The following is a 14,594-nucleotide window of genomic DNA, read 5'->3' as shown; positions in this document are numbered from 1 at the left end:
GTGTGAACAGCGCTATTTTGAATTTACTGGTAAAGTCGTTGCGGTAATTTTCCAGATATTTACTGGTATCAGTGTGTGAAAGGGGCTAATGTTACAACTTCCCTTTCCGGAAAATAGCCAGAATGAATTTACCGATATTTTCAAAAAGGACCTGTTCACACATACACACCTTCCCGGAAAATTGCCGGTAAATTTCCCAAATGTCTGTATGTGTAAAAGGGGCTACTGATTGGCATGTTGAGGTGTTTTTGATTAGAGTCGCAGCTAAACTATGCAGGACACCGGCCCTCCAGGACCGAGTTTGCCCACCCCTGTAGGCTGAAAAACCGTAAGCTCATCATAGTTTGTCTCTTCCAGGCTCCATCTACATCTACTCTCCTGGAATGGTGATTTTGGGCTCCGGTTCGGGTGATAAAAAGGAAGATGCAGGGGTTTGTGAAGAAGCCGTTCCCTTTATGAGCACACCACAGCAAGAGTCAAATCCACCCCTGCAGGAGCTCCGGATACAGATGAGCACACAGGAACAGGCCGACGAGGAACTGAGCTTGAGTTTCCCCGTGCCAGCTACCGGAAAGTGAGAACTTGAGCATGTGCTTTCTGGCATGAACTTGGTTCTGGCCTTTGAAAAGGTTACAGGTTGAATCACAAGGCTGAAAATCACAAGTGATGGTACGTCGTGACTTACAGGACCAGCAATTCCTGGTTTCAGTTCCTGAGGAAAATGCATGCTAACAAAATGTACAGGCTTCTTTGAATGCACTTCAAGTCAAAAATGGAACATGGAGATGGACCTGATGGAAATCGTCAGATAAGGAGTTTTGCTTTTTTGCACATTTTATATAGAGTGAAATCCTGTCATAGTTTGCTCACCGTGAGTTTGCACATGACCTGTATGGTGTTGATATTCTGCAGAAGGTATTCGGAAAAGTGCGGTTAGCCATGCAGCTGCTGGTTCCCATTGACTTCAGTAGTGTATGATTTTTTTTCATACCAGGGAAGCCAGTTTTGGTTACCCGCAACCTTCAAAATGTCATCTTCAGTGTTCAGCTGAGGAAAGAAATCAATGCAGGTTAGGAGCAGCTTTATGGAGAGTAAATGATTGACTGAAGTGTAATATTTGTCTTTTTTTAAATTAAGCAAACATTTTTTTTAAATGACTTGAGACTGTCCCTTTAACCCTTGTGTGTCTGGTAAAAAAAGTTACATATACGTCCACAGAGGTCAGATCAATGTACATCATGAAAGTGTTATATTTATAGATATTTTTACACTTTCGCTGTCAGATTTCTTTACCAGAATCAGCACAAATTAAATGAACTTCAAAATCATATAGTAAAATATAAATACAAACTGGCCACTTTATTAGGTTCACCAGTTTAACTGTTTGTTAATGTAAATTTCTAATCATCACATGGAAGCAACTCAGTGCATTTAGGCATGTAGACATGGTCAAGATGATCTGCTGCAGTTCAAACCGAGCCTCAGAATGTGGATTTAAGTGACTTTGAATGTAGCATGGTTGTTGGTGCCAGACGGGCTGGTCTGAGTATTTCAGAAACTGCTGATCTACTGGGATTTTCACGCACAACCATCTCTAGGGTTTACAGAGAATGGTCTGAAAAAGAGAAAATATCCAGTGAGCGGCAGATCTGTGGGTGCAAATGCCTTGTTGATGCCAGAGGAGAATGGCCAGTGAAAGGCAACAGTAACTCAAATAACCACTCGATACAACCGAGGTCTGCAGAAGAGCTTCTCTGAACACACAACACGTCCAACCTTAAGGTGGATGGGCTACACAGGACTGATTCCTGTCAGCATAAAACAGGAACCTGAGGCTACAATTCTCACAAGCTCACCAAATTTGTACAATAGAAGATTGGAGAAACATTGCCTAGGTCTGATGAGTCTCGATTTCTGCTGCGACATTTGGATGGTAGGGTCAGATTTGGCATCAACAACATGAAAGCATTGATCAATCCTTCCTTGTATCAACGGTTCAGGCTTGTGGTGATGGTGTAATAGTGAGGGGATATTTTCTTGGCACACTTTGGGCACATTAGTTTCAACTGATCATCGTGTCAATGCCACAGCCTACTAGTATTGTTGCTGACCATGTCCATCCCTTTATGACCACAGTGCACTCATCTTCTGATGGCTACTTCCAGCAGGATAACGCGCCTATTCATAAAGCGCGAATCATCTCAGACTGGTTTCTTGAACATGACAATGACTTCACTGTACTCAAATGGCCTCCACAGTCACCAGAGCTCAATCTAATGGATCACCTTTGGAATGTGGTGAAACGAGTGAGTGCCATCATGGATATGCAGCCTACAAATGGTATCATGCTAATGTGGACCAAAATCTCTGAGGAATTTTCCAGTATCTTGTTGAATCTATGCCACAAAGGATTAAGGCAGTTCTGAAGCCAAGAGGGGAACCGGGTACTAGTAAGGTGCTTAATAAAGTGACCTGAGAGTGTATATATTGACAGCTATGCAGATTTTTCAGAACTTTTACCTTCTAAAAAATGCTGGCTGATATTAACCCAATGTTGGCTCAAATATGGACATAACCAAAGTTGGGTTAGTTATTCATATTAAATTTAATTCAAATTTAATGACATTTTTCAAGCAACTCTTGGCTTTGTTCATATCTGACATAGAGTGTACTGTCTTGAATATGTCAATTATCAGAAACTATTCATTTTTTTCAATTATTATTTTGATATATAGAGGGCTCAACAATGACTGCCCGATGGCCCGGGGCCAGTGTGAAAGATGCTTGGACAGTAAACAGGATCGTTACTGGCCAATTTAATTTGCCTACGACTATTTGTCAATTACAAACAAATAATTAGTCTTAGAATATAGAAACAGTTTGTGCTTTTAACCCTTTAAATGCCGCCATCTCTGTGATGTCGTAAACATCATACTACTTTTCAGTTTCTCTTATCTGATTGGATGTTGTGAGCATGTTATTGTTTTCCCATAACCTGGTAACAACCATTATAGCGAAGAGATGGCAACATGGTGGCAACATCAAATTATGATGCTAAAAGAAAACGTCTGTTTCTAATGTATTGAAGCAGACATTTACGCGAGTACATTGCCTTTTGTTAAATTATTTAGAACTGCAATAAAATACCTCAACATTTCCTATACTGCTCTTTTTGTTTGCATAACCCTTTGAATTTTGATCATTTATTAACATTTTTAAAATATTTAAAGTTAAGATTTTTGACATAATATTTAAAATATTTGGCTAGGAAACAGGTATTTTCTTTGTTATGTTCAACTTATTATTGAACACTGATATATATATATATATATATATATATATATATATATATATATATATATATATATATATATATATATATATATATATATATATATATATATATATATATATATATATGTATATGTGTGTGTGTGTGTGTGTGTGTGTGTGTGTGTATACATACAGTTGAAGTCAGAATTATTAGACCCCCTGTTTATCTTTTTCTCCGATTTCTGTTTAATGGAGAGCAGATTTTTTCAACACATTTCTATTCATAATAGTTTTAATAACTCATCTCTAATAACTGATTTATTTTATCTTTGCCATGATGACAGTAAATAATATTTGACTAGATATTGTTCAAGACACTTCTATACAGCTTAAAGTGAGATTTAAAGGCTTAACTAGGTTAATTAGGTTAATTAGGCAGGTTAGGGTAATTAGGCAAGTTATTGTATAACAATGGTTTGTTCTGTAGACTATATAAAAATATACAGCTTAAAGGGGCTAATAATATTGACCTTAAAATGGTGTTTAAAAAAAATCAAAACTGCTTCATTCTAGCCGAAATAAAACAAATAGGACTTTCTACAGAAGACAAAATATTATCAGACATACTGTAAAACTTTCCTTGCTCTGTTAAACATCATTTGGGAAATAGTAAAAAAAGAAAAATTCAAAGGGGGGCTAATAATTCTGTCTTTAACTGTATTAGTATTATTATTTTTATTTATTTATTTATTTATTTTACAGGGTCACTACCGTTTAAACAAAACTACTTTGCTGAAAAGCAGAAATCAGGATAACTGTCATGACTAGTTTCACACAGTTCTAAAAATAAATGCTGTGTTGTCGCAACACAACCTTGAGTCAAGCATGGGCAAATCCATTATTTGGTCATTATTTTTTCTTTTAAAATTAAAATACACTTAAACTGAATAGTTTGGTTTGTCCATATTTGACCCAATGGGTTACAAAAATCAAGCATTTTTAGAGTGAAGGACATAAATATTCTTGTGAATGCTGTTGCATTCTGTTTGCACACTGGAAAAAAATATTCATTGGATTTACAATCTTTTTTTTTTTGGTTGTATTTTTTTTCCCCGGTTAGTTATTTGGTTGCAAACAGTTCAAATGGGCTGATTTGAAACAAATGAAATAGAACATTACTAAATTTAGTTTATTTGTTTAAAATTAGCCCATGTTTTAAATCACTTACCTTTTAAAAAAAAGTGTAAATTCAATGAATCATTTCTTTTCAGTGCATGAACTCAGTCAAAATGATCACGAAACCTAAAAGGCCAAAAATAGCCATGAGGATACACAAGAGTTAAGAAAGGCACATGTTATAAACTGCTGCTGCTGCAATAATGTTTCATTTTGGACGTGACTCTCGAAACGGCCCCTCAAAGGAACTGTATGCTGACTGTGTGCAAAGGAGGTAAAGGCAAACGGTGTGCCAAAACGCCCTCAGAGGTGTTATAAGGTTTCATAACATATCATAACACTGCCTTGCGTCAGAATAGACTTTGCAATGGTCATAATCGTATTGGTTTCAATTGAAACCGTAATGTTCCTGTGGGTCTCTATTGGTACTTTTCTTTGGAGGCTTAGTAAAACCATTAAATCTAATGCAATATGTCCTGAAACACACTAGAAACACTTCAGATTTGAGGCTTTTAATTTTTTGTGTTTTGTGACGGTGACATTGTTTGTTTATATATTCGTTTTTACATCTTAAAGGGATAGTTCATCCAACTTGAAAATGGTTTCAGTGATTTTGTTGAATGCTAAAGAAGATATTTTGAAGAATGCTGGAAACCTGTAACCATTGACTTCCATATAAAAAAACAAATAATATGGAAGTCAATGGTTACCGGTTTACAGCTTTCTTCAAAGTATCTTCTTTGTGTGTTCAACAGAAGAAAAAAACTCATAAAGGTTTGAAACAAGTGAAGGGAGAAATTGATTTTAGGTGATTTGTTATGAACTATTATATTATTAATGCGCAGATATGATCTTTTGACCATGTTCAATTTGCCAAATACGTGGCTTCTGTTAAACTGGCAAGTGGTTCATCCGAAATCATGCCGTTTGAGGCATCTAAAAAAATGCTGGGTTGTTTTAACCCAGCGTTGGGTCAATTGTGGGCTAACCCAACAGCTGGGTCAAAAAATCATTTAAATTGAATACAATAAAAAATTAATGTGTTTGAATGCAAGAGTGTATGGGTGTTTCCCAGTGTTGGGTTGAGGCTGAAAGGGCATCCGCTGTGTAAAACATATGCTGGATAAGTTGGTGATTCATTCCGCTGTGGTGACCCCTGATTAATAAAGGGATTAAGCTGAAAAGAAAAGGAATTAATAAAAATTTTTAAAAATCGTAGGTTTGGATAAGGTTTAGATTAATACAACCCAGCATTATTTAGAGCAGTGTTTCTCAACCACGTTCATCGAGGTCCACCAGCACTTCATGTATTGGATGTCTCCTTTGTCTGTTACACCCATCACAGGTCTTTCAGTCTCCGCTAATGAGCTGATGATCTGAATCAGGTGTGCTTGATTTGAATCAAGAAGACATGGAAATGTGCAGAGCTGGTGCTCCTCCAGAAACGTGGTTGAGAAGCACTAATTTAGAGTGATGGGTTTTGGAAAAAGTCATGACACAAATATGATTATTGTTAAATTCATTGTTATCATTTCTAGTGTGAACAGACTTATGGGCTAACCCAACAGCTGGGTTAAAATGTAATTCAAATTGAGTTTTAAAAATTAACCCATTTTTAGGTTTGCCCTTATTTGGGTTAGGGTTTGGGTTATATTAACAAATTCCCAACTTTCTAGCCTGATGTGAGACGCTTTTGGAAAAAGTCATGACACACATGGTCAGTGTTATGTTTATTGTTATCACTTCTGGTGTGAACAGACCTATAGGCTAACCCAACAGCTGGGTTAAAAATGTCATTTAAATTGAGTTTTAAAAATTAACCCATTTTTAGGTGTGCCCTTATTTGGGTTTGGGTTATGCTAATACAACCCACACCTTCTAAAGTAACGTGGAACACTTGTGGAAATGGTCATGACTCAAATATGGTCATTGTTATAGTTATTGTTATCATTTCTGGTGTGAACAGACATGGGCTAACCCAACAGCTGGGTTAAAAAAAGAATCTAAATTGAATGTAAAAATAAATTAAACCAGTCTTAGGTTTGTCCATATTTGGGTTAGATTTAGATTAATACAACCCAGCATTATTTAGAGCAGTGTTTCTCAACCACGTTCCTGGAGGTCCACCAGCACTTCATGTATTGGATGTCTCCTTTGTCTGTTACACCCATCACAGGTCTTTCAGTCTCCGCTAATGAGCTGATGATCTGAATCAGGTGTGCTTGATCTGAATCAAGAAGACATGGAAATGTGCAGAGTTGGTGCTCCTCCAGGAACGTGGTTTAGAAGCACTGATTTAGAGTGATGGGTTTTGGAAACAGTCATGACACAAATATGGTTAATGTTATATTTATTGTTATCATTTCTGGTGTGAACAGACTTATGGGCTAACCCAACAGCTGGGTTAAAAATGTCATTTAAATTGAATGTAAAAAAATTAACCCATTTTTAGGTTTGCCCTTATTTGGGTTAGGGTTTGGGTTATTTTAATAAATTCCCAACTTTCTAGCGTGATGTGGGACACTTTTGGAAAAGGTCATGACACATATGGTCAGTGTTATGTTTATTGTTATCACTTCTGGTGTGAACAGACCTATAGGCTAACCCAACAGCTGGGTTAAAAATGTCATTTAAATTGAATGTTAAAAAATTAACCCATTTTTAGGTGTGCCCTTATTTGGGTTTGGGTTATGTTAATACAGCCCACACTTTCTAAAGTGACGTGGAACACTTGTGGAAATGGTCATGACTCAAATATGGTCATTGTTATAGTTATTGTGATCATTTCTGGTGTGAACAGACATGGGCTAACCCAACAGCTGGGTTAAAAAAACAATCTAAATTGAATGTAAAAATAAATTAAACCAGTCTTAGGTTTGTCCATATTTGGATAAGGTTTAGATTAATACAACCCAGCATTATTTAGAGCAGTGTTTCTCAACCACGTTCCTGGAGGTCCACCAGCACTTCATGTATTGGATGTCTCCTTTGTCTGTTACACCCATCACAGGTCTTTCAGTCTCCGCTAATGAGCTGATGATCTGAATCAGGTGTGCTTGATCTGAATCAAGAAGACATGGAAATGTGCAGAGTTGGTGCTCCTCCAGGAACGTGGTTTAGAAGCACTGATTTAGAGTGATGGGTTTTGGAAACAGTCATGACACAAATATGGTTATTGTTAAATTCATTGTTATCATTTCTGGTGTGAACAGACTTATGGGCTAACCTAACAGCTGGGTTAAAAATGTCATTTAAATTGAATTTTAAAAATTAACCCATTTTTAGGTTTGCCCTTATTTGGGTTAGGGTTTGGGTTATTTTAATAAATTCCCAACTTTCTAGCGTGATGTGGGACACTTTTGGAAAAGGTCATGACACATATGGTCAGTGTTATGTTTATTGTTATCACTTCTGGTGTGAACAGACCTATAGGCTAACCCAACAGCTGGGTTAAAAATGTCATTTAAATTGAATGTAAAAAAATTAACCCATTTTTAGGTGTGCCCTTATTTGGGTTTGGGTTATGTTAATACAACCCACACTTTCTAAAGTGACGTGGAACACTTGTGGAAATGGTCATGACTCAAATATGGTCATTGTTATAGTTATTGTTATCATTTCTGGTGTGAACAGACATGGGCTAACCCAACAGCTGGGTTAAAAAAAGAATCTAAATTGAATGTAAAAATAAATTAAACCAGTCTTAGGTTTGTCCATATTTGGGTTAGATTTAGATTAATACAACCCAGCATTATTTAGAGCAGTGTTTCTCAACCACGTTCCTGGAGGTCCACCAGCACTTCATGTATTCGATGTCTCCTTTGTCTGTTACACCCATCACAGGTCTTTCAGTCTCCGCTAATGAGCTGATGATCTGAATCAGGTGTGCTTGATCTGAATCAGGAAGACATGGAAATGGTCATGACTCAAATATGGTCATTGTTATAGTTATTGTTATCATTTCTGGTGTGAACCAGAAGTGGGCTAACCCAACAGCTGGGTTAAAAAGTGTAATTTAAACTGAATGGAAAAATAACCTAATTTTAGGTTTGCCTTTATTTGGGTTAGTGTTAATGTTACATAAATACAACCCACACTTTCTAGAGTGATGTGGGACACTTGCGGAAACAGTCATGACACAAATATGGTTATTGCTACACTTAATATAATTCTGGTGTGAACAGCCCTTTAATTTAGTCTGGAAATGAATCAGATACATTTGATCAGACTCCGATGTCTCAGAATGGATATTTATTTTATTTAAAACTGCATTTGGAAATGAAAGGGTGGAGAAAAGGTCAGAATTTATGTGTGTTTTTGTGTGCAAAACAATACAGTCTGTGTCAGATGCAAGTAAAACAGCAGCAGATTTTTCTCTTGCCAGTGTAAATACAGCCAAATGCACTTGATGTACAGTATAAATAGTTTTATCGTGAAAATGTTCAAGAGCCAAGCGTCTGCATCTGTATGTTTCTACACAGGCTTTTTGTTGCACATAAATGTGGGTGTTTAATATGCATATCTAAAATACCCAACCTCACCTTTGGAAAGTGTGTGATTTGAGTGCTGTAGGAGGGCATGATCAGCACAAACTGAACTTTACTCCACTGCAGCACGTCTTAAAGCACATCTCTAGTGTTACGATACAGACAGCGTTAGTGTTCACTTTAGTTTCTGTGTCTCATTTCAGCTTTATTTGTTTTGCCCTGTTTTATATTTTTAATGTTCATCTTGTCATTGTAAAAAATGTAAAGGAATGTTTATTAAAGTAAATAAAGTCCATCATATCGATCTGTCTGTCTGTCTGTCTGTCATTCTATGTACTGTATCTATTTATCTGTCTGTCTCTCTATCTATCTCCATCTAACTGTCTGTCTGTCTTTCTGTCTATCCGTCCGTCCGTCCGTCCATCCGTCCGTCCGTCCGTCCGTCCGTCCATCCATCCATCCATCCATCTATCTATCTATCTATCTATCTATCTATCTATCTATCTATCTATCTATCTATCTATCTATCTATCTATCTATCTGTCTGTCCAACCGTCCATCCGTCTGTCAGTCTGTCTATCTTTCTCATTCCTCCGAACAGAATTGGTGTAACTGAGTCAGATTTGTCTTGCTCGCAGAAGCTTTTTCAACTCTGCCCACAAAGTTTATATAGGATTGAGCTCAGGGCTTTGTGATGGCCACTCCAAAACATTCACTCTGTTGTCCTTAAAGCACATTTGAACTAATTTGGCATTACGCTTAGGGTCATATTCTGTTTGGAAGACCCATTTGTGGCCAAGTTTTAATTTACTGGCTGATGTCTTGAGATGTTGCTTCAGTATTTCTACATAATGTTCTTTCTTCATGATGCCATCTATGCTGTGAAGTGGACCAGTCCCTCCTGCAGCAAAACAGCCCCACAACATGATGCCATACTTCACAGTTGGGATGGTGTTCCTAGGCTTGTAAGCTTTCCCCTTTGTCCTCCAAATGTAACACTGGCCATTATGGCCAAACAGTTCAATCTTAGCTCTATCAGACAACAGGACATGTCTCCACAATTATTATTTTCCCAGTGTAATTTAGCAAATTGTAATCTGGCTTTTTTGTTGATTCTGGCTTGTTGATTTTCCCATGTTGTCACACAAGGAAGCAGTGTGTTTGAGCTTTTCCTTAAATACTATTCTACAGCTGTGCCTCCAATTACCTCAAATGTGGTCAATTAGCCAATCAGAAACTTCCAAAACTTTGACACCATCATCTGAGCTTTTGAGAGGCATAATAATCTTATTGTATGTAAACTTGACTTTCAAGAAAAGTTATTATAACAATTTCTTAAAAAACATCTCTCTCATTATTCTGCTATTAAGCAGAACAAAAACAAATTTGATAATCCTAACTTACCTAAAAGAGAAAAAGTTTTGTCAAACAGCTGACTTTTTTATATGGTTATGTGCCTTTTTATAGTGTATGTAAACTTCTGCTTTCAACTCTATCTATCTATCTATCTATCTATCTATCTATCTATCTATCTATCTATCTATCTATCTATCTATCTATCTATCTATCTATCTATCTATCTATCTATCTATCTATCTATCTATCTATCTATCTATCTATCCATAATTGGTCAGAATTGACAGAAAACTGTAGCATAATAAAATAATTCCATCCATCCATCCATCCATTCAGAATGGTCAGAATTGACAGAAAACAGCAAAATAATCTAAAATAATTATATCCATCCATCCATCCATCATCCATCCATAATTGGTCACAACTGATAAAACAGTAGCATGATAATCTAAACTAATTCTATCTATCTATCTATCTATCTATCTATCTATCTATCTATCTATCTATCTATCTATCTATCTATCTATCTATCTATCTATCTATCTATCTATCTATCTATCTATCTATCTGTCTATCTATCTATCTCTATCTATCTATCTATCTATCTATCTATCTATCTATCTATCTATCCATCTATCCATCTATCTATCTATCTATCTATCTATCTATCTGTCAGTCTATCTGTCCGTCTATCTATCTATCCATCTATCTATCTATCTATCTATCTATCTATCTATCTATCTATCTATCTATCTATCTATCTATCTATCTATCTATCTATCTATCTATCTATCTATCTATCTATCTGTCCGTCTATCTGTCCGTCTATCTATCTATCTATCTATCTATCTATCTATCTATCTATCTATCTATCTATCTATCTATCTATCTATCTATCTATCTATCCATAATTGGTCAGAATTGACAGAAAACTGTAGCATAATAAAATAATTCCATCCATCCATCCATCCATTCAGAATGGTCAGAATTGACAGAAAACAGCAAAATAATCTAAAATAATTATATCCATCCATCCATCCATCCATCATCCATCCATAATTGGTCACAACTGATAAAACAGTAGCATGATAATCTAAACTAATTCTATCTATCTATCTATCTATCTATCTATCTATCTATCTATCTATCTATCTATCTATCTATCTATCTATCTATCTATCTATCTATCTATCTATCTATCTATCTATCACAGTGTATTTGTCTCTGTCACTTTATCTATTTGTCCGTCGCAATTATTTAGCCTTTTACATTTGAGTGATATCCCCTAACATTGTTTAGACAAAATAATTAGAGGACTGGACTTAAATATATAAATAAATACAGTTTGTGCACGCGCGGACTTCAGAGGTCCGGGTCTGACGCATTGCCACTGCTTCCTGTATTTCACCATTTCCGAGACGCGAATCATGCGAGAGTGATGGTCAGTGAGTCGCGCGGGTCTCTGAAGGATCATGTTGATTTTAATCGCACGGTTATTGTTGTTATTTATGACGGTGGTGTGGCTCATGGCGGAAGGAAAGGTAACTAACAGCTTTATATGTGTCCCTGACACAATCTAATGATTCATTCTACAACTTAAATAACTTTCACAAGTTTGTTTTGATCGTTATGAAACGCTTCCTCTGAATAACACTAAACGAAAAACAGCCTCGGATTCTAATGTGTGTCGTTGAGATGAAAGTTGTGCTTATTTTCAGTTATGTTTTGCTCCAGCGCTGTTGGAGTTTCCATGGTTGTGTCTTAAATTGAGTTGTGATTTGTGTATCACGTGCTATTTAGGATGCTTATTTTGGAAATCTGGAAAATGAAGTGTGTTGCCTACGTAGTCATCATTGTGGGTGTCAGAGAAGCATCATGGATTATGTCCATTGACACACAAACGATTTGTGTTGGGACAACATGAAGGAATAAAGTTTACTTGTTAGTTTTTACCATTTTAAGTTGGTTAAACATAAAACAATTAAGTTGTCCAAAATAAAACTTAAGAACTGTGTTGTTTTAGCACATTTTAAATAAGTTAGCAGCATAATTTTTTAAGTGTTGCATCTTTTAAAGCTATGAGCTGAAGTGTACATGGGACATTCTACCAGAAACATACATTTACACTTATAAAAAACATTACAGGACCTGACTTAAGCTTGTCGTCCTCAAAAAAATCATACAAAACAAGCATAAAATCATGCAATTTAAGGATTTAAAAGCCTTAAAAGTGTATTTTATACGCATGTTATGTTAAATTTAATGCAAATATGACAGGACTGACTGAAAAATCGGGACAATTGTAAATATTTGTATTATATATTTGTAAAAGAAATTTGTAATTTTATGTTTTTAATCAATTGATAACAAATGATAACAACTTAAACTTGCCATTTCTAAAGTATTTTTTCTAAATAACAGTTTTTAGCATAACAAAAGTCTTAATTCAATTCAGCCTTATTTGTATAGCGCTTTTACAATGCAGATTGTGTCAAAGCAGCTTCACATAAATGGTCATAGTAGCTGGATCAGGGTAGTTCAGTTTTTAGTGTTTAAGTTCAGTTCAGTTTAGCTAAGTTCGGTGTGGTTTAAATCATTACTGAGAGTCCAAACAATGAAGAGCAAATTCATCGATGCGTAGCTCTACCAATCCTGAACCATGCAAGCTAGGCTGTAGTTTGAGGACAAGGTCAATGACAGAGTTTGTACAGTGTAAAGTGTCCAGTGTAAAGTATTTTTAATCATTTTTAATATTACAGTTTAATAATTTTTAATAAAGAAAAAAAATCTGAGAACCAAATTAATGACATATTACAGAACAACTCACAGAAATCAGTCCATTCTAGAAATGTTTGGGATGAAATACTTTTTATTCACTGTATTTATGTTTTTATTTCAGGGACAGATGATGTGCGTTTCTGGTAGAGTGTCCCACATACTTTGAGTGTTCACTGGGCACTATTTGAAATGGCTGCCTGTTTAGATGGTATCACTTTGCTAATGACGTTAATATCTGCGTATTTGGAAATCATGATGCAAGTTGTACTGCTTGCATGCTCTTTTTGGATGCTTTTAAAAAGAGAAAATATATTACAAGTAACTTTTATTTTTAATCCTGGAACAAAAAATGACCAATGAAAAGGTGTGAAGCACCAAAAACGACCAATATTAAAATGAATTTGAATTCTATTTTGGCTATTGTTGTTATCCATGAATTTTAAAATGTACTTATTTTGGTTATGGTGACTGTCGACAATCTGTTTCAGCTAAAACAGTGCTTAAAATGCAGTATTTAGGTCTCATAATTATATAGTAGCCTAAATGAGGCCTATAACTGCAAAAAGGTCCACATTTTGAGAAAAGAAGAACCTCCCTTTTTACCAGGCTGGCTAATCCTGAAACAAATGACCAATGAAAAGGTGTGAAGCACCAAAATCGACCAATATTAAACTGAATTTGAAATCTATTTTGGCTATTGTTGTTATCCATGAATTTTCAAATGTGCTTATTTTGGTTATGATGACCGTCAGCAATCTATTTCAGCTACAATAGTGCTTACAATGTACCAAAATGCAGTATTTAAGTCTCTTTAAGAACCACCCTTTTCACCAGGCTGGCTAAAGGCCTTAGTGTCCACACTTTGAGTGGTCACTATTTGAATCTGGCTGCCTATTTAGATGATATTGCTTGGAGAATGACCTTAACACCTGCGTATTGGAAATCATGATGCAAGTTGTACTGCTTGCATGCTATTTTTGGATTTATTTGGGAATGCAAAGCATGCTGGACATCATAAGTATCTATAGGTGTGCCTACACAACATTTCCATGTGTAATATAACAGATGCTGCCTATTTAGACATTATATTTAGGAAATGTGCACCAATGATGCATTTCTGGCATGTCCAAAAAACACCTTGTAGGCAAATTACTGGCTTTTAAGTTAGTAAGTTGCAGTAAGTAGCCTGCATGGGTGTTATTTTTTAGTAAAATTGAACATGGGAAATACCAAGTGACCTGCCTACATTTTAGGCATAATGTACTGCCTACATTTTTGGCATAATGTACTGCCTACATTTTAGGCATAATGTACTGCGTACATAGACAGCAGGCGAAGTGTGCTTAACATACTAATTATCTCAAAACCTGCGTCTATCTAGTGTATATAAGCAACATCTGCAAATCTAGTAAAATGTCTGGATTTTTAGGCATCTCAAACCAAATGCTGCCTATTTAGACCGAGTGCTGGCCATTTCTAGCATAAGCTCCTCCATTTTGACCACATCATAGAGATATGCTAAAC

General features: G+C 35.9%; 2 protein-coding genes and 1 long non-coding RNA gene across 5 annotated transcripts in view; 2 read left to right on the top strand and 1 right to left on the bottom strand.

Moving 5' to 3' along the window:
- miip (migration and invasion inhibitory protein) overlaps positions 1 to 3,159 on the top strand; it is a 54,743-nt gene extending 51,584 nt beyond the window's left edge. For both annotated transcript variants that reach the window (XM_073917125.1, XM_073917124.1), the window contains exon 17: positions 358 to 3,159. The gene's annotated coding sequence lies outside the window, so the exon portion shown is untranslated. The remainder of the gene's footprint in view (positions 1 to 357) is intronic.
- LOC141376672 (uncharacterized) overlaps positions 1 to 14,594 on the bottom strand; it is a 289,423-nt gene that overhangs the window by 248,131 nt on the left and 26,698 nt on the right. The gene's annotated exons all lie outside the window — the stretch shown is intronic.
- The window catches only part of tnfrsf1b (tumor necrosis factor receptor superfamily, member 1B), a 27,114-nt gene continuing 24,201 nt past the window's right edge, over positions 11,682 to 14,594 (top strand). The window contains exon 1 of one of the 2 annotated variants that reach the window (NM_001089510.2): positions 11,682 to 11,833. In NM_001089510.2, the coding sequence (NP_001082979.2) occupies positions 11,765 to 11,833 (69 nt within the window). In that variant the 5' untranslated portion in view covers positions 11,682 to 11,764. The remainder of the gene's footprint in view (positions 11,834 to 14,594) is intronic. The other variant, XM_005155914.6, reaches the window with a different exon arrangement.

This window comes from Danio rerio, chromosome 11 (genome assembly GCF_049306965.1).
Source record: "Danio rerio strain Tuebingen ecotype United States chromosome 11, GRCz12tu, whole genome shotgun sequence".
NCBI classification, from domain to species: Eukaryota; Metazoa; Chordata; class Actinopteri; order Cypriniformes; family Danionidae; genus Danio; species Danio rerio.
Note: the sequence above shows the minus strand (reverse complement) of the source record. Positions and strands in the feature narration are given on the sequence as shown.